This window comes from Miniopterus schreibersii (assembly GCF_964146895.1).
Source record: "Miniopterus schreibersii genome assembly, chromosome: 2".
Taxonomy (NCBI): domain Eukaryota; kingdom Metazoa; phylum Chordata; class Mammalia; order Chiroptera; family Miniopteridae; genus Miniopterus; species Miniopterus schreibersii.
The window spans coordinates 144,255,462-144,276,089 of NC_138102.1; the positions used below are offsets into that span (position 1 = coordinate 144,255,462).

General features: G+C 37.7%; 1 protein-coding gene across 5 annotated transcripts in view; it reads left to right on the forward strand.

Annotated features, from left to right (window-relative positions):
• The window catches only part of SENP1 (SUMO specific peptidase 1), a 46,467-nt gene extending 26,103 nt beyond the window's left edge, over window positions 1–20,364 (forward strand). For 4 of the 5 annotated variants that reach the window (XM_081129880.1, XM_081129878.1, XM_081129877.1 and 1 more), the window contains 9 exons: window positions 4,219–4,257; window positions 5,113–5,197; window positions 5,432–5,587; window positions 6,651–6,782; window positions 16,391–16,594; window positions 17,740–17,819; window positions 18,695–18,779; window positions 19,303–19,398; window positions 20,216–20,364. In XM_081129880.1, the coding sequence (XP_080986006.1) occupies window positions 4,219–4,257; window positions 5,113–5,197; window positions 5,432–5,587; window positions 6,651–6,782; window positions 16,391–16,594; window positions 17,740–17,819; window positions 18,695–18,779; window positions 19,303–19,398; window positions 20,216–20,278 (940 nt within the window). In that variant the 3' untranslated portion in view covers window positions 20,279–20,364. The remainder of the gene's footprint in view (window positions 1–4,218; window positions 4,258–5,112; window positions 5,198–5,431; window positions 5,588–6,650; window positions 6,783–16,390; window positions 16,595–17,739; window positions 17,820–18,694; window positions 18,780–19,302; window positions 19,399–20,215) is intronic. The other variant, XM_081129881.1, reaches the window with a different exon arrangement.
• Window positions 20,365–20,628: the final 264 nt, after the last annotated feature.

Below are 20,628 nucleotides of genomic sequence, written 5' to 3' on the forward strand. Positions count from 1 at the left end.
TAAAGTACTTATAAAAGTTTTCCACAGGTACTACACAAAAGTAGGTATTCTTTCTTGGGAAAAGGTTGATCTCATTTAAAGAGTGCTTTCAGGTCTGTAATAGTTCTTCATTAAGTCTGCCTTTCCTTTATGGAGGATTTTTCCTAGTGATAACTGAACAATCAGATGGGAGGAGAAATGGTATATTGGTTAAAACTTATTGAATAATGCTGTTTATGGAAATTGGAGTAATGTTACTCTCACAGCCTTGATTGATTGGTTCTTCATACTTAGTCTCCTACCAGCAGTGAAGATTTGCCCTTATTTCCCAGAATATGCCATGCCATTTCATACCTCTGTGCTGTTGTACATTCTGATATTTCTGCTGGAATTCCCTTTCCTTGTTCACTTGCTAAACTCTTATTTTGCTTTTTAAAACTTGACTTGGGTGTTATTGTTTCTCTGACTTCTCCAGGTAGCATTAATCTTTTTCTCAAGCACTTCTATCCCTGTATCTTGTTAGTTACTAACACCTTTGCATTTATCACTCAGGGCCAATAATCATAATGCCTGGTACATGATATGGGTACTTAGTAAATAAGTCTTTGTTAAATAAATGAATTTCCTGGAAAGCCTGCTGTGCTCTCAAGTAGCTCAGGTACTCATCACTTTCTTTTTGGTTTAATGCTTTGGTTTATTAAAAGACACTTTACAATAATAGAAAAAGCACTGGTGTTAGAATTGGACGGACATAGTTTCTAATCCTGGCTCTTTCAAGACAAATGATCCTTCTGGGCCTCAATTTCCTTTTCTGTATAGTATGAGTAATAATTCCTTAATGTGTATTATTGAGGTTTAATTAATATAAGGATTATCATGAGACTTAACTAATGTGTAGTACACCTAGAGCAGAGTTTTACACATAAAGCACTTAGTAGGTGTTCAGTAAATAGTTGTAGCTATGATTACTGTATGCTTCAATTATGAGAAAAGCAAACAGATTTTGTTTTTCCCCCACATTTTGCTTTCCTAAGCCAGAAGGTACCTCAGTCCATTAAAGAGAAGTGCTTGTCTTACATTTTCAGTTATTCAGTAAATATTGAGTGCCTGCTGTGTGCCAGGGACTATTCTTGGTCCAGAGGACACAATAGTAAATTCAAAAGACGAATTTTGTCCTCATCGAGCTTATATTCTAATATGGGAAGTAGACATATTTTGAATAGCATGACCCAATACTATGCAATTCTGGGTGGTTCTTGTCATCTCTTTATATTGTGCAATAAATGTGTTCTCATATTTTTAGTATCATACACTAGCCCTTCACTGCTACCACAGATTCTGTGGCTTTCTGTGTTAGTTGTTATGTCAGTTGTTCACTGTCCCAAGGGAATAAGCCACCTTCTCTTATGCTCTCCCTTTATTAACCTCAGTGATGGTGGGGAGGCAATAGAATAGCGTTGTCATTGCCAAAATTAGGAATACTAATTCTCATGAGTTAGGCTAAGGAGCAAGGCATACCCTCTGAGCCCTTTTTCTTGCCTTCGCTAGGGCAGATTGTAGAGATTTAAGAACTGAAAGGGACTCTAATGTCCAGAGTTCACAAATCCTAAAACTGTCTCATAGAAATGACTTGCTCAAAGTTACAAAACCTAATCAGGATCAGCTCCAGGAGTTTCAGGCCTCTCAATTCCCAACTTGATGCTCTGTTTACTTGTTCTGCGTATCTAGAAGTTTTCTTTGGAAAAGAGTTCACTCTTCCATTTGTTTCTGCGAGAGATCCTTCAGTCGGGTTGGCAAGGAGATGAGGAAGTTTGAGAAGAGCAAAAGGCTTTGGGACATACAGTTAATATGCCTGCGACTCTGCTAAGCATTTTGCACATAGGTTGTCAGCAAGAACTGAATTGATTTCTCATCTTTGGAGTGGAGCTGTGCTGCTGATCCTTTGTTTTGGTTTATTCATTGACTCGTCAGCTGTTTGATATGGACTGTCCTGTGGGTGGGGATTTTCAGTATCTACTTTGATTTGATGGTTGTTCCAAGTGCACTTTTTTTTTTTAATGTCCAGCTGCTTTTTCCTCCCAGTTATGGTTGACATTCAGTATTATATTAGTTTTAGGGGTACAGCATAGTGGTTAGACATTTATATCATCTAGGAAGTGATTCCCCCTGATAAGTCTAGTACCCCCTTGATACCACACATAGTTATTACAATATTATTGACTATATTCCCTGTGCTGTACTTTAAATCCCATGACTGTTTTGTAATTGTAATTGCCAATTTGCTTTTTTTTTTGGAATGTTTTTTATTGATTTCAGAGAGAGGAAGGGAGAGGGAGAGAGGGATAGAAACATCGGTGATGAGAGAGAATCATTGATCGGCTGCCTCCTGCACGCCCCCTACTGGAGATCAAGCCCGAAACCCTGGGCATGTGCACTGGCTGGGAATTGAATTGTGACCTCCTGGTTCTTGGGTGGACGCTCAACCACTGAGCCACACCAGCCGGGCCCAATTTGTACTTCTTAATCCCTTCACCTTTTCACCCAGCCCCCTAACTCCCCCCCTCACCTGGCAACCATCAGTTTGTTTTCTGTATCTATGAGTTTGTTTCTCTTTTGTTTGTTGGTTGTTTGAATATATTTTGATTTAATTAGACTGACAAGAAGTCTAAAAACCCATAAGATTTTATTAAATTATTGATAAATCTGTCATTCTGAACCATTTGGGAAGAGTAATACTCTAGCTTAATGTATTATCTTGACAAGTGATGTACTCTTTCACATAATGTTGATCTCATGCAAGTAAGGAGCTATGTTAAATTTAATTTCTCTGCTGAACTTTGGGTCATCTTTTTAACTATAATACAGGTGTAGAAGCAAATAGAAAAGTAAGAAACAATAACATGACAATTGCATTCAGAAGGGTTTCTTGACCAGAGAGTGTCCAAATACAAAAACAGTTTTGCTGAAATCAGTAAGATGCAACACAAGAGAGGTAGCTTTGCATGTCAGAACATCTGCTGATGCAAAACCCAGAGCTGAACTAAGAACATGAGTCATAAAGAGTTTCTCAGACATGATGGGAAACCTGTTCTTTTGGATCTGACCTCATCTGTTTAGGAATTGTCTTCACTGTGATGCCCAGTGGCAGGACACATGTGTCAAGCATGTTACTGCTATGTTCTTGCTTAGAAGAGCTGGATTTTATGAAAATATGAAAATGTACCTGAATATCATATCGGTTTTCCTGCATAAAAGCAGGGACATAACCCAGTCTCCTATCTGCAAGTTCAGAAAACTCACCCCTATTCAGTAGTGGATTGGAGCCAGCTCTCAGCAGCTCATAAGAGGTAATTGTTAAATTTTCAGGAATTTTGAGAGCTAGTTATTAAGCACAGCCTCTATTCATAATTAAATTACATAAGCATACAGTTATATAAATTATATTGAAAACAAAAGTAATAAATATTCAAAAGTCATCATTTCCTACTCATATTACTATTATCTGTGTTCTTAAGGTTATTGACATGTATCGTATCTGTGTGGTGGAAGTACTGTAGAATGATGTCATGTTGGTAGGCTGAAGTAGGCCATGGTGGGAGCAATTATGTCACAGAAAATTCCCACACCACAAATCAGGGCTTGATTTATTATTTTGTTGATGGACTAGTCGTAAGGAAGTGATGGAGAAACTGTCAATAACTCTGATTAAAATTGTGTCACGTCTGCAGTGATTACATTGTGAATAGTACAAAAGACTGAAGATAAATTCTTCAGGAATTAACTATTATCTGATTAACAAAGCAGCTGCTCACATTATTGACAAATGACTTAAGTGAAGTTATGACATGTGTCCTTGTTACTTTCATCTTACTTCTTGACATAAATGAAACTGTCAACCACCATGCATGTTGGACCTATACTCATTTGTCAGTTGCCACCACAAGGTTGCTGTGGATACAGAACTTGACAGAAATCAAGGAATGCATTCTGTAAGAATCAATTGTAATGCAGTCAATAAAGTGTTTTTTATTATGGGAAAAAACCTAATATGTATATATGCAAATGACTTATTTGTATTTCTTTTGTTCCCAATTGCAATTTTATGTAATTTAGGTCTTTGTATTTATTTTGTACTTGTAAAGTATTCTTGTAAATTATTTAAGTGATTGGTTTTCTTGTTGATGTTATTTGAATTTTCTCATAAGCCTCCTGCTCACATTTTTCTTTTCCCACCCATAGTCCTACTTTTTTCCAGGCAGAGTTGTGGATCAAAGAATTGTAAGTTATTATTTTTGGTATCATTTTTTTCTTTATCACTTCCTAATTTTAGTTAGGAGAAATCAATTAGCCAATGATCCTACCTGTGTTTAGTCAGTAAAAACTCCCTGTTTATAGCTATTTAAAAAACAACTTAAAAGTTAGTGGGTTTTTTAATTCTATTGGTGTTAGGACATTTCTATGCTCAGGTTTATTAAATTTATTGTTGAAGCTAATTGAATTGAGAAAATATTTCAAAATTAGCAATTATATAGAAAGGAAAATAAGTGCCCTTATTTTTACATGGATACAACTAATTTATTGACTAATTTCTATTTCTGGAGTTTGCAAAATCACTAAAAGCTTTTAGTCTGCAGTTTTAAGAACTCACTCAAGTTATCTAAACCCCTTGGTCTTGATTTTTTTTTTTTTTTAAAGAAAAAAAAAATAAACCCATATTTTTCCTTTTGGTTCATAAATACAGTATTTGAATTACAACCTCAATGATATTCTGTATTATTTTCTCCTTTGGGATTCAGTCTCATTTTTGGATTTGCAAAATAAAGCTTAATTTTCTCATAATCTTAGGAGCATGTTAAAAAAAAAGGACTATATATTTACAGATATCCACAAGAGTCACCTGTTCACATTTGGCAACAAACTAATAATTTTTATTATTTCACTAAAAACAATAGGAAAATTTTGATAACAATGTGGTTTCATTCTGTTTTAAAATATAAGCATAGTGATAAGTTAGTGAAAGGATTTTAGACTTTGTATATAAGGGTTTTATATTTAATGCTCACTGTACATCAACAATGGGCTGATGTTAAGCAAGTGGTCTGTATTTGTGTCACATTTTTTTTCACTTCCTAGAACTAGTGTTTATGATTCTCGAGCACGGGAAAGATGGCGCCAGATTGAAGAGCAAAAAGCACTGGCATTACAGCTTCAAAACCAGGTAAAAAAATTTTGAGATAAGATTATAAATAAATAGCATATCCAAGTTGAAACTAATTTGGAAGGCTACCTGTATTTGGGGTCAGAGCTGTTGAAATTACAAGATAGTATGATCCCATAGTATTGTGTGAGAGGTGGTTGATATTCTTGGTCTATCTAGCTGGTACTATTCAGTTTACATAGAGATATAATGCATATTTCTTTATCCCACTTATTCTGAACTACTGTCTTTCAGAGACTGCAGGAACAGGAACATTCAATACATGATTCAGTAGAACTGCATCTTCGTGTACCTCTTGAAAAGGAGATCCCTGTCACAATTGCCCAAGAAACAGAAAAAAAAGGTCGTAAATTAACTGATAGTGAAGATGAATTTCCCGAAATCACAGAGGTAAATTACATAATATAAGTTCTTGCACTAGCAAGTGTTGTGTTTATAAACAATGCTTTGGATGAGGGGGGAGGGGAGTTGGGAGACTGTGTGGAAAAGGTGAAGGTATTGAGAAGTACAAATTGGTGATTACAAAACAGTCATAGTAAAATGCAGATAGGGAATGTAGTTGAGAATATTGAAATAACTATGTATGGTGCCAGGTGAATCCCGGAAATATTGAGAGTAACACTTTATAAAGTATATGATTGTTCAACCACTAAGATGTACACCTTAAAATAATAGAAAATAATAGCGAATGCAAACTGTAATTGAAAAATAAAATTTTTTTAAATGTAAAAATTGTATTGCATACTCCTGCCTTCATTTGTACAGCCCAAGCTCGGCTTTATTTTTAAACGATTATTCAACATTGAGGAAAGAATTATGGGTAGCTTTTAGCAACTTCAGTGAAAAACCATTTAATAAATTTGTTTCATTTCATGTGCAGTAAGCTGAGGCTTATTTTTATAAGTAATAAAAACTTGGTATAAAATTTGGAAATTACACAAAGTCTGTCCATTTTAAAGTAATCTTTTCCTTAATTCAGTCTTCTGTTTGAAAAATTCACACAGCTGGTGAGTATAACGCATGTATTATAGTTGTATTGGATTCCATGTTTTACATTAAAAAAGGAACAACAACAAAAATCCAGGAAAATGTATCTAAAAGAGACTACCTTTACTTAGCTTTCCTACCTTTTGGGAAACATTCTATTTCTCAGGAAACTGTTTAGACCAAAAATAAAAAATATAATTAGGTCTTCTCATAGAAGACTTAGAAAATTTGGTAGGAATAATATGAAATGAGGGTCTGAACTGTTGTGCTGAAAAAGAGAAGGGAGGACAAGGCAAGGTAGAAGGAAGTAACCAGGAGATTACTACTGGAAGGAATAGAAACCAAAATGTTAGAAGTAAACAGCTGACTAATGATAAATAGCTTGGGGATTGTGTGGGGCTTGGTGAGAAATCTGGTGTGTCTGAAGGCATGTTTGCTTAATCTCTGACACCTCTTGCTTCTCTAGGAAATGGAGAAAGAAATAAAGAATGTATTTCGTAACGGCAACCAGGATGAAGTTCTGAGTGAAGCATTCCGCTTGACCATTACACGCAAAGATATTCAAACTCTAAACCATCTGAACTGGCTCAATGATGAGGTAATCATGCACCTGTTTTTATGTTCAAATAGGAAGTGAACAACATTTAGTGGAAATTAAATCAAGGCATTATCTCAGTGTTTCTCAAAATGTGGTCCTTGTATGACCTGGATCAGAATCAGCTGTCACAGGCTTCTCAGTTCTCCTGAATAAGTATGAAGCAGTGTGGTAGAGATATGCATTTAAAAAAAAAAGATCTCAGGTGATTTTTATGTACTTTAAAGTCTGAAAACTGCTGGTTTACCTTTTTATGTATTGACAATTTGGACATTGAGGGAGAGGACATTCACTCATTAGTATTGTTACGGTCTTTAAGGCACCTACCCTACAGCTCACATCATCAGAGAAAATACTTAATAGCTGACTATGTTGTAGCATGAAGGAATATTTTACATGTAGGAATCCGTTTATATTATTAAATATTTGATATATTGGGTAAAAAAAAGTTGCCCTCAACTTTTGAGTCTTAATTATTTTAAGTAAATTGATTACACTACAGTCTTTAAGCTGATCTGTCTTATTCCTATGCCTGTAGGAGTTTGTTTTATTTCAGAAGAATATTTTCACAACAAAAGAAGAAAAATGTTTTTTCCCCCTAAATACCTGTCTCATTTCTTCGGCTCACTAGTACTATCCCTGCCCGATATTTTTGGGTGTACTGAAGATTCACAACTATGGAGGATTCTAAGATACTGAGTCTAAAAAGCACTAGTTAGTCTAGATACTTATGTTCTGGTATTGTATGTGAAGGACTTTCCAGATAATAATACTGGCTAACATCTATTGAGCATTTACCTCATGTTAGGCACTGTTCTAAGTGTTTTATGTTTTCTGCTCATGTAACGGCCACCACAACCCTTGGAGGTAGATAAATTAATTATTATATCTTTATTGATTTCAGAGAGAGGAAGGGAGAGGGAGAAAGAGAGTGGAAACATCAATGGCGAGAGAGTCGTCATTGATCAGCTGCCCCCTGCATGCCCCCGACTGGTGATCAACCCCGCAACCTGGGCATGTGCCCTGACTGGGAATCCAACCGCAATCTCCTGGATCCTAGGTTGATGCTCAACCTCTGTGCCACACCTGGCTGGGCGTAGATACTATAATTTTATCATCTCTATTTTATAGATGAAGAAACAATATATAGAAAGATTAAGAAACTTGCAGGGTTAAATGGCTAGTAAGTAGCAGAGCCAGGATTCAGACCCAAGCATGGGGTCTTATGCATTATATCATACTGCTTCAGAATCTTAAATTGGATCCTGTTTTAGGATTAGGTGTATGGAATTTGAGAGCTATATGTCATGCCCAGCATGTTGCTTTTGTCTGGGGCCAGCTGGACTAGCCCTGTTCTCTTTGCCACTGGTGAATTTATAAGATAATAAATTTTCATCACTCCCTGAATAATATCTTTGACCAAGAATAGTAAAGAAGGTATGATTTGATACTGTCTTACTTTAGGACAGGGGTGGGGAACATCTGGCCCACAGGCTGTGGGCCCCGAGAAATCATTTGGTCTGGCCCTGCCAAAGCAACCACAGGCGGAACTCGAAATTCAATAAATCTAGATTTTTTCATAGCTAATTTTTAAGTTGATAATTTTGTATGGCCGATGAATGATGTTATAAATATCCAAATGGCCCTCTGCAGGAAAAAGATTCCCCACCCTGGCTTTAGGGGATACTACCCTTGCTTCTCTTGGCGCATAATAATGATATTAGAACATTGGATCAAGTAACAGGGGGAAAAAAGAGCTTACTAAATCAAAGGACAAAATGAAAATCAAGGACAGTCAAAAGTATCCATCAATTAAGTGTTTTTGATTTGGAGACATTAATCTGTAGTCTCTTGCCATTTTTTGTCTGCCGCTGCTAAATGGGAAGGGGTTAATTATTCTACGGGAATGTAGTCTGTTTGCTGTAAATTATGCAAAACCTTCTAGGGGGCAGCAATGAGTAGGCTATTAGCTGAGTTCTTGCTATTTACTATGGTGGTTACCTCAGTGAGATCCCTTACAGAGGCAGCATTCATCAGGACATATTTTCCATTCCCTGGGCCCATCAGAGGCTGGATTTTTAGCAAGCAAAGTTAATGGAAATTACATTATTTAGAAGAGATGAGGGGAAGGAAAAATTCTTTGTCCACTTTATCTCTGTCAAGCCTACCCTTAACTTGTGGGGAGTGCTTGTCTCCTGAGTTCAGAATAATGGTAACGGTGAAAGCAGGTGCCAATTCACATTTCCATGATGATGATGATGTGAACCATTTTAAAAAGCACCATTTTCAAAGTACCTCGCTTCTCAGGCTTTCAAAGTTATTGCCTGTTAGAAGCTAACATTTTGATGGGGAATTAGTAGGTTTTCTTAAGTATTTGTATTCATTTAATAATACTTAATTCTATTTCTCAGTTGTGAACTCTGAATCTTCTTTTGCAAGTAATTTGTCCTCTCTTCAATCCTGTTCTTCTTCCTTCAAATAGATATTTTCATTAATAACCATTCCTCATCCTTTCAATTCTCCTGTCAGTTTTATAGGCTGCATTAAAACTTTCTCCAAAATAAGGTGATTGACAGATTATTCTTTACCATTTTTTAGACAAGGAATATAAGATCCTAGAAGTGAAATGGATCAGATTTAGTTTATAAGGAAAATAAAATTCAGAAGTTTCATATTTGGGATATGTACAGAAAACCATTAGGCTGCCCTTAGGACTAGTGATTGATAGAGTTGACATTATACCTTACTACTAAGAAAATGAAACTTCTCAAAAATGGAATGTGGGAACTGGCTGCCTTGTAAAGAATACGAAAGGAAGGCTGGTAATATCAGAGACATTGTAGATGGGGTTTCTATACTTGGTCTGCTGATGAGTTATTAATAGAAATATCTAATTAAGGGAAGGAGGACAGGGTTAAAGAGGAGGAATTAGTTGTGAAAGTAGATTGAAAGTCACAATTAAGAAACAAATGAAAATATTTTTAAATGGATATCAATAATGGAAATTATTTATTGATTTCTGGAGATTGAATTGGATAACTTCTGGAACCCAACTCTGATTCTAGATTAATGATCCTGAGGAGAGGACTGCTTTGGGCTTTGTGTTTCTCTTTATGGCTTGATAATTGTGCTGCTTAGAGGGTCTAGGAGTTGTTTTAAAAGGCATCAGATAAACTTAGAAATACATGGAAATTATTTAGGCATACAAGTAAATGGATCTGACTTCTGCTTCTGGTCATGATGGAATTAAATGGATTAGATTTACCCCTTTGAACTACCTGGAAAACTAGACAAAACATGAAACAGCAATTTTTGGACATTGGATAACAGTGATCCCTGAGAGAAGGGTAATGATTTCCCCAGCTTACTGGGGTGGTGTGTTGAGGGCGGAGGGCTGGTAGAACCTAGTAGTGCCTGACAATTTTGCTGAGAGGAGGAGACAAAGTTCAGAGTTTGGGAAGGCCAAAGTGGCTAAGATTTGTGAGGTCAAATACTGGAGGGGAGGTTACTGTAAAAAAGAAAGTTCCAGAAATGTGCAGAGCCCCCTCATTGAATCTTTGGTTAAATACCCACCTGTATATATTTGGGAAGAAACTTCCAGAGGCTGGGAACTGCCAGGAAGGAGGGAATCAGAGCAAGCCTCAGAGCTAACACAGGTGCCAAGAATAGTTCATGTTCCAGCCAGCCATAATGGAAAAGTCATGGGGCATTGATTGACTAAAGTCCTCAAAAGGGTATTATAGCCTTAAGATTGGGGCCAAACTGACCCTAGAATAAAGGCTGCTCTGGACCCATGGTAACAAAGCTTAAATACAAGTCTTAAAAGATTGAAACTTCCAAGTAACTTAACTAAATCACAGAACAAAGCCCAACAATACTAAAAGGAATACAATAAATTTTAGTAACAAAGCCCAACAATATGAAATTTACAGTATCTAGCATCCAATCAGAAATTAACAGACATGCAAAGTAGCAAGGGAAACAATCACTAGAAATACCCAGAAATGACAAAAAAAAATGATGGAATTAACACACAAGAATACCAAAACAGATATTATCAACATATTCCATATGTTCAGGAAGGTAAAGGAAAACACACATTATGAGAAGAGAAATGGAAGATATATAAAAAAAAGACAGAAATTGAACTCGTAGAGATGAAAAATACAGTATCTGAATTAAAACATACATGAGATGGAATTAACAGTAGATTAACTGCAGAAGAAAAAAAAAAAAAAGGTAGAGCAAAGGAACCATCCACATGAAACACAGAAACAAGGCTGAAGAAAGATAACTAGAGCATCAGTGAGGTGTGGGACAATATCAAGCAGTCTAAGCATGTAATTTGAGTTCCAGAGGGAAAGGTGGAGTGTAAGTGGTGTCACACAAATTAAGAAACATTGGTGGAAGATTTTCCAATTTGAAAATGTACAGCGACAGATTCAATTCAGCGTGCCCCAAGTAGAAGAAACACCACACTAAAATATATAATCAAATTGCTGAAAACTGGTGATAAAGAAAAAAATAATAAAGGCAACTAGAGACACATTATATACAGAGGAACCGGGATCTTTCAGAAACCATGTAGGCCAGAAGACAATGTAGTTATATCTTTAAAGTACTGAAGGAAAAAACAAAACTTGGCAGCCTAGATTCTATATCCAGCAAATATATCTTTCAAAAAGAAGGCTATACTTTAAAAAATAAATAAATTATTATTTAATTATTTGAGAGAGTGGAAGGGAGAGAGAGAGAGAGAAACATTGACATGAGAGAGAAAATCTATCAGTTGCCTTCCGCCGGGGATCAAACCCACAACTTAGGTATATGCCCTGACCTGCAATCAAACCCGCCAACCTTTCAGTGTATGGGACAATGCTCCAATCAACTGATCCACACCAACCTGGGCAAAGGCTATCCTTTTTTAGACAAACAGATGCTGAGAGAATTCATCACCAGCAGACTGGTACTATAAGAAATATTTAAGAATGTTTTTTAGGCAGAAGGAAAACATGAGGTGGAAATTTCAGTCTACACAAGGAATGAAGAACAGTGGAAATGCTCTTATGTTTTAATATCTCTGAAAGACAATTGATTAGTTAAAGGAGAAACAAAACAAGGTACTGTGGGGTTTGTAGCATGTAGAGGTTGTTTCCAAAATGCAAAAGCATTTGACTGTTGCAGTACTGTATTTCTAACTTTAGAGGCTGGGGAAAGGCCATGAGGAAAAGACTTGTAACAAATACGGGGAGTGATGGAGTGCAGGAGCAATTAAGGTAGACTCTACATAGCGAACTGTAACTACATAAATGATAGCGCTAACCAGGCAGACTAATTGCCTATTTTGTTAAGTCTCACCTCTGAAAGGAAAGAGATATCTTAGCTATTCGACATCACAGTAGCTTTGTATATAAAGAATGTATTCTTCCTTGATTGATAGTGGAGAAGTAAAAAGACTTTATAAGGGATGTATTATTAAGGTCACCTGATTTTTATTGCAGAATCAGGGTCTAGAATCAGAGCACATAACTCTTGTCTAGCATTCTGACTTTCAGAACACAAGTCTTCTATGGAAATGGGGAATTGGTAGTTTTTATAGCTTTCTAATTGTTTCCAAGAAGAGTTAAATTTAAGTGATGCTCAGTAAAGAGAGGAATTATCTTGCAAAACGTTAAGTCCAACTCGACAAACCTAGCACAGGGAATAAATTTTCCCCAGGGAATAAAAACTGATTGCATAAGAAGGGGAGAAACTAGGCAAAATTAGATAAATTAGTTAAGGGAATCTGATGGGTCTACCAGATGCTGTGCCCTCTTACATGGGGAATAAAATGATCAGAATGGAAGTTTTAGTGTTTCTAATGCGAGTCATTGGTAGATTCCATATCATTATAGTTTACTTCTTTAAAGTGTTTCTTAATAGAACTAGTCCTTTTAATCAACTAGGAATTTATGTGGGATAACACGGAGAATCGTAATTACAGTTACCATGACTCCATAAAAATAGGTGTTGCCTGCCTGTCTTTCTCTAAAACTTTAGCAGTAATTCTAATACTTTGTTGCTTAAATTTGCATGTGAGAAAAGTTTTTGGTACATGATCACAGTGAGGGATGTGATAATATTACTAGGTTAAATCTTAGGAGTGAATGACCTTCTGACTCATAATATTCAGGTGCTGCAGCATGGTTAGTCTTTTGGGCTTTGTGGTTGGCTAGGATAGGTTTAATTTAAAAATCAGAATGGAAGATCAAAGTGAAAAATCTAGAGAGGTAAAGTAGGAAAAACAACTTTGTTTCCCCTAAAAGTTGTCTTGGTCTCTGCTCAGGAGCACTGCCATGCCCAGGACTTTTAGAACATTTTTTTCCCTAAGCCAATTTGAAGGGTTCAGAATGCAAAATTGGAAAGAGAAGTCAAGATTTTATTGTTAGTGAGATGTTTTACTTCTAAATACATGAGAAAACAATAGTTTGGCTGGTTTACTGGGCAAGAAAGAAGATACAAATAGCAGTGGCCATTTATGTCATTGTGGTAACATACAGGAAAAATGAGTCCTTAGTTTGAAAACATTGTAGGCTTTTCTTTTAAAGAGAAGTTTTTTTTTCAGTTTCAGCCTGGCAGCTCTTCAAATAAAATCACAAAGGACAAGACACTATAAACAACCTCCCACCCCCAAACAGAACTGCATAGACAAGCAGGCGCTCATGACCAAGGCTGTGAAGGCAGCAGGAAGGGCAGCTCCTTAGGCAGTAGGAGCCACAGCAAACAAGCAGAGGCAAACATGGGCCCCCAAAAAAGTGACAAGTGGACTAACACTGGCCGTTGTCCTCAGTTGCTGATATATTGGCAATACAAACAGGAGGTGCAGGGCTGATTTGCTACTTTTAGCCCCTTATTTCAAAGAGAATTCAGAATCTTCTGGAGCTAATAGTCTTGTGTGCAGAAAGGCTCTCTCCATGGGAGGGAGGGGGCCCTTGTCTTCACAGAATACAAGCACATACTCTGTCACTGCCTCTTTTTCATCTTAAGCACTGTTATCCCTTCTCTTATTTCTTTTTCCTTTATCTTCAGCCCTCCTCTGTGAGATGACATGTAGGATTCTTTTTGTTCTCTAACTCCTGACTTGTTTTTTTGGTATGACTGTGTCTTGGCTGAACTATGGCAACTTTCCTCATTTGGACAGAGTAAGAGCTAAAAAACCAAGGAGAGAAACTTGAATCTAAATTCTGCCTCAGATGTCAGATTACACATTCTCAGCTAATGGGAGGGAACATTGAGGCCACCATGCTCCCTCCTACTGGGATACAGGGGAAATGAAAAAGAACCCACATCACTTCTAAGAGCTAATTAATAAGCTGACTTTGGAGGAGGCTATTTCCCTCTCAGTGGAGAAATGTTGGTTGGAGGCAGAACTAAAACAGTGGAAGAGGGATTCTCAAAGGAAACAGATAGTGTTAGGTTTGCTAGGTCTCTGTTTCTGGTCAGCTGGGTTGGTCTTTAGCATTCTCTTTAGTGGTCTTTAGTCCACTCTTTCAAAAACAAAAACAACTCAGGCAGTGTAAGTCCAGTTAAACTTGATTGGTCTCTAGAACTCTTTCCTCCTAAAAATTAGGATAGGCACATGTAGCATGACATTCATTTATGTCATCCTTTTTTACTTCAGGTTAATTATCCCAAATGTCATAATTACTTTTATGGGCACCTGGGAAAGAAATATCTCCATGGCTTTCATGTGCTTGGCTGTCCTTATCTCTCTGCCTGATTCCTTCCACCTATCCCTTGAGTCCTTATTGCCTGTTAAAATATATAACCTGTCTTCCCCATGTAAGGTTTGGCTTACAGTGATGGGCAGGTCATCTGCCTATTCATTTCTCCCCTTGGATTGAAGGGTTTAGCCTCTAATATGGTTAATATTGTGGGATGGGTAGAATGCCACAGGACAATCCCTTCTTGCTGACTTTCTCTCACTATATAATGTAGTTTATAGCCTAGAAATCTATGTTTGCTGGGTGGACCCTCCTGTATACCTGGCTGCCTTCGTTCCTAGAAGCATCATTAGCACCATTGTCCTTGGGGGCAGAGTTAGATTGGGAACCTAGATTGAGAAATCTATAATCCTAATTGTATTTCGATTCATTATCATTTAAAATAACTGCGTTTCAATTATCTATTGGTCATCACACTAGGCAGAGAATTAGCCACAACCTGAGTCCTCTGGGCCTGCTGGGCCTATTGCTCAGTCTTCAGAGATGCAGGCAGAACAGTGTCTTTCTTCAATCCTAGCCATTCCCCTTTCTCCCTCCTCTCAGTTCTGCCTCATAGCGAGTGTGGTTTCCCTGCAACTGCCTAGGCATCCTCATCTATAGGCCCTTTCTCTAGTCTAGACCATGCTCTGGTGTGTTCCTGGCAGTGGTCCCTGCTGCCTGTCCGGTATGTAGTTGCCTACTGTTGGGCAGTAGCTCATTGCTCTGGCATCCTAATGTGTAAATATTTGTCAAAGGACGGGGGCATTTTCCCATTCCCCAAAAAGCATTCTGAAAAATATGCCTGTTTTCTTAGTCATGTTTCCAAGCTGTGGATCAGTTAGCCCATTCATTCCTTGCAGTTGACAGACACTGGCCTGGCCTCATCTGACCACATAAAGTAAGTGTGCAGTAACTTCCGTCCCAGTAACTTTCAAGCTTAGTACCAAGGCATCCTGGATCTCAAGGAACCATAGACAACATGGTCACTATTAGAGAACGCATTGTTTCTTTAACAGAAAGAGTCATATATTTCCTACATCAAGCATTTTAATTTCTTTCACTCATACTTGACATTGAAGGCATAAATGGAATCAACAAAAATGAGAAAACCGTTTAGATTCTGGGGAGAACTTTACTCTTATGTGTGTGACTTTACTTTCAGGTCTCATGTTATATTGGTTTTTATACTACATTCAGGTGTGCCTCTATAAAAGGTGACATTGCTGAGCTAGTGTCGTTTTATAGGTGTTTTGTCCAGTATAATTGCTCATTTATCTTGTCACTCAGGTCTACTTGAAACCAAAACAATTTGCCTCTGCAAGATAGCTTAAAGGCTAAAAGACAGTCGTTAACATTGAAGCAAAGTTTTCTATCTTTGTGTAAAAACAGGTGACCCATGTATGAGAACTGAACTCTTAGTCTTAGCCTTGTTAACACTACACTCTACTTAAGCTCAGGATTTATTTAAATTGCTCACACAGTCCCAATAACTGCTAATGTGTTTTATTTAAACTGCTCGTCCTCTTTTCTTTTTTTCTAAGTCTTGCCTTAAAATATCCCTGCCTTTTCATTCTGCAGTCTTTTGACCTAATCCTCAGTCATCTGGCCAGCATCTGCTCATATGTATCCCCAACCCCATTATATATATAGTCTCAGCTTTTTGTTTACTGTTTATAGCCTCTCTTCTAGTTAGAATTCAATATAGGGCCATGAGGCTGTTGGGTGTTAAAATTTTACTTGAATTGATTAGGAAACAGTAGCATATGCTATATAATAATACAGCAACTGCATTTCCTTCATATAACACATTTCCTTCATATTATGAAAGGCCTGAGTATCTATTTTAATACATGTAATGTCTTCCCACAGATCATCAATTTCTACATGAATATGCTGATGGAGCGAAGTAAAGAGAAGGGATTGCCAAGTGTACATGCATTTAATACCTTTTTTTTCACTAAGTTAAAAACGGCTGGTTATCAGGCAGTGAAGCGCTGGACAAAGAAAGTGGATGTATTTTCCGTTGATATTCTTTTGGTGCCCATTCACCTGGGAGTGCACTGGTGTCTTGCTGTGAGTACCCATTTGTTTTTGGTAAAATTTAAAAGAAATTTATGTAATTATAGAATACACAGAGAGTAGTGAGTATTAGTTCCGTGTCTTCACTGGATGATTGAGAGAAGAGTAGTATTTAGTTGGCTAAGAATTGGGTAGATTAATGAACTTTCTGTCAAGAGTGAGAGATGCTTAGACTTTGAGGAAAGCTGTGGAATTTCCTTTTCTGGAAATATTTAAAAAGGAGTTATATAAGTCTAAGCAGCCTCAAGGCAAAGCATGGGGAGAAAAAGTGACTTTTTAAATGTTTCCACTCCCATCCTCTTTATTATGCAGAGCAATTCAGTAATTCCTCCACTGCATCTGTCTTTTCAGGCTCTGCCTTGTCTTTTAAAACCTGCATGTGTCTTCAAGGTAGTTTCCTAAACAAGAACAATTCCTTCCTGTAGAGGGAGTCCTACAGAGGACTTTTTTTTCAAGTTTAATCCTTTTATTTCCTTCACTTCTACTTAGATCATGCTTGACAATTTTGGAATTCTTTTTAAGGACATCAGTAAACTGCAAGGCAGGAGAATCAAAATAAAACTTTAGCTCAATTTATCAAAACTTGTGTAAAAAGTGACTTCTTGATGATGCTGCCAAATCAGATCCTGTGACTCTTATTTTCTGCCTAATCAAGACTTGCCTTGCATACTTGGTAATTTTTTATGACTCTGAGAACATGGCTTAGTGTATTAATGAAAATACAAGAGTTATTTCACGGTCTGTTTTGAATTACATTTGAAAAGCATAAAGCCAAAGGAAATTCTCCAGGTAAAGAAACAACATCCACAATCTGCTACCATCTTTCTGAAATTGTGGAAATGATCTCAGTCAATTTACATTCTCTGAAGAACATGTTCTTCACTGTTGCCCACTTTGTAGATGGGACCCTGAATACAGAAAAAGGTTTTAGGGCAATTAATGGGGCCACCAGTTGATCAGCCCCCATGGTAGTTCTATGTTCTGTCTTCTACAAATTAAGCATGGTGTGATGCACACTGTCAGTCATACTTGTTATGATTTCACAGGAAATCTAGCAAAAGGTTCCGAGTTCCAGGGAAGAGAAAAGCTGAGAAACGGGCTTTCTTCACTTTATAAACACAGGTTTTTTTTATTCCCAGGTTGTGGACTTCAGAAAGAAGAATATTACCTATTATGATTCTATGGGTGGTATAAACAATGAAGCCTGCAGGATCCTTTTGTAAGTAAGGAGTTGAGTACAAAAGAGTCGTGTCTGTGTATTTTGTGCTTTTCAGCTGTTGAACTCAGTTTTTTAATACATTCAGTGGACTGATTAATAAAGGAAATTCTCTTATTAAGTAAGAATAGGTATTTTACATCTAAGTAAAGTTTAATAATGTACTAATACCAAATATATGCCCTAATGGAGATAATTATTGTCCTAGTGCACTAAAATATAGAGTGGGTATATACATACAGAAACTACTTAGAAATCATCTAATCCAACCTCCTAATTTTTCAAATGAAGATACCAAACCCACAGAGTAATTTTTATTTGCTTGGGTCCTACTAGTTAGTAGCTTAACTGGGAACCAGAATGCAAATCTCTTTATACCCCATCTGTCTCTCTTTCTAAAGTGCTTATTCCTCACTGTACCACTCTGGTAGGTAGGTTCCAGATTGGTGAGCAGTTTGCACTTAGGAAGAGCGCTCTGTATGAGGGTTACGCCCAGCAGATTGTTGGTTTGGATTGAATTTTTGCTTGGGAGACTCAAGTTCGATATTGCCAGAGAAACATTCTTCTTCCATTAGATTGAGTTCTAAAGGACCACATAAACCAAGGAACAGAAGCAAAACTTGTTCCTCAGGGGGAACAGCAGGTAGAAGGAACCTGGATATCGGAGGCACAGGTCATATGTTTCTCTTGGGTTGACAGGGTGGGTATGAATTGTGGGAGCTCCAAAGGAGGTGCAGTCTAAAGATGCCCTGCCCAGCATTATATACTGTTTTCCTCAGAAGCTGTATGAAAACTCTTTCTAAGGATTGTCAGCTCCATTCTTTGGGTGGCAGCGGTCATTCTCCACATCTCAGTTCATTCTCTTTCAATACCTTTAGGCAATACCTAAAGCAAGAGAGCATTGACAAGAAAAGGAAAGAGTTTGACACCAATGGCTGGCAGCTCTTCAGCAAGAAAAGCCAGGTACATTTTATCATGATGAGATAAAAATTCCTGACATCAGGGTGGTTGGGAAGGAAAGGATTTACTGCTTCATTCCCAAGGGCCTATCTTAGTGTCTCACCTGACTTCAGTTTGGTTGTTTGGTTCCTTGAGGGGGAAGATAGAGGAAGCTATTTGTGGGAAAACTGGTAATGTGTTTCTTATGTAGAACTAGGTTTTCCAGATGCCTAGCTGTTTTGCTAAGCTTTTCATTCCTGTGGGACATGTTTGCTGATTGTTTGGCCCTAGTGGGAGGGACCAGTTTTTATACCCTTAGGTGCTGTGGAAGTCTGATAGTTTCCTGTGTGGTTAATATGAAGTCCACTGTCCTGAGATGCTATATTTTTTCTCTGAGCCTGTGTTGTTCTGAGTGGGGAACAAGGGTCATCTCTTTAAAATTCAGGGAAACCTGTAAAGTTTTTATGCTTTGGTTCTTACTTATAGTCTAATAAGAAGGAAGGAATCTTGGAAAGTGTTAACCTTTTCATTGTTTTTGGTCTTTCAGGAAATTCCACAGCAGATGAATGGAAGTGATTGTGGGATGTTTGCGTGCAAATATGCTGACTGCATTACCAAAGACAGACCAATCAACTTCACACAAGTGAGCTGGGGCTTCAGGAGGGAGGGAGTTCTGTATCTACTCTGTCTCCAGGTGCCCGATAGGTGTTTTTCTCTCCACTTGGTCTGCTTAGGGGGCTCTGCCTCAGCCTGTAGCTTATAACACTGGTGGTTGCTGCCTGCCACATCACAAGAAAAAGAAGGGTAATAATAGGTCACACCCCGGGTTCCCATATATCACATATTGAAGTCAAGGAATCCTGGTTAATAGCAGAGCCTTCTCTGCCATCTCCCCCACCTACCTCAAATCTTGTAAAAAATGGAGAACTGAGACCAGAGTACATTTTCCTCAGTTTCCCTTTACTTGGTCAGCACTCAACTTTTGCTAACCTACACTAACTCTTTACTTCTGTTTGAATTAATGGCTTTACTGGATTTTTCCACCACAACCCTTGGGTGAAACTGACTCTTGCAGTTCCTATGACTCTTCCTCTAAAAAGTGACTTTTTAGATTTTTCAGGCCTCAGATCTTACATCCTTTTTTAAGATTTCAATGTAGAGGACTTGATAGACATTATTCTAAAATTCTTGGAGACATTTAGGTATAGCCTAGGGATGCCTGGCAATGCTCAATAAAACTTCTAAGGCCACAGCAATGGAAAATAGCAGTAGAGATAGCAATAGAAAAAAGCAATGGAAAGGAAAAAAGTCACATAATCAAGAACGAGAAATTTGAAAGACCAGAAATGCATCTGAGACTGTTTTAGTTGAAAGCCTCAAGGAAGACAGGAACATGGGGAAAGGAGTGTTGGGTTGGGATTAAAGAAATGAAAGTGAAGGGTGTCTCTGTGTCCTTACAGCAACACATGCCATACTTCCGGAAGCGGATGGTCTGGGAGATCCTCCACCGAAAGCTCTTGTGAAGACCGTCTCTTTTAGCAGACATTGACATTGTGGGGGACCAGCTCTTTGTTGTCTACAGCCAGAGACCTTGGAAACAGCTGCTCCCAACCTTCTGTTCTTGTAAAGCCCTTGATCCTGGACCAGGCCCTGGCGAGATGCATTCACAAGCACATCTGCCTTTCCTTTTGTATCTCAGATACTATTTTTGCAAAGAAACTTTGGTGCTGTGAAAGGGGTGAGGGACATCTCTAAGCTGAAGAGAGAGACTGCTTTTCACTTCTTCAGTTCTGCCATCTTGTTTTCAAAGGGCTCCAGCCTCACTCAGTCCCTAATTAGGGGGCTGAGAGAAGCTTGGAAAGACTCTTGGTTT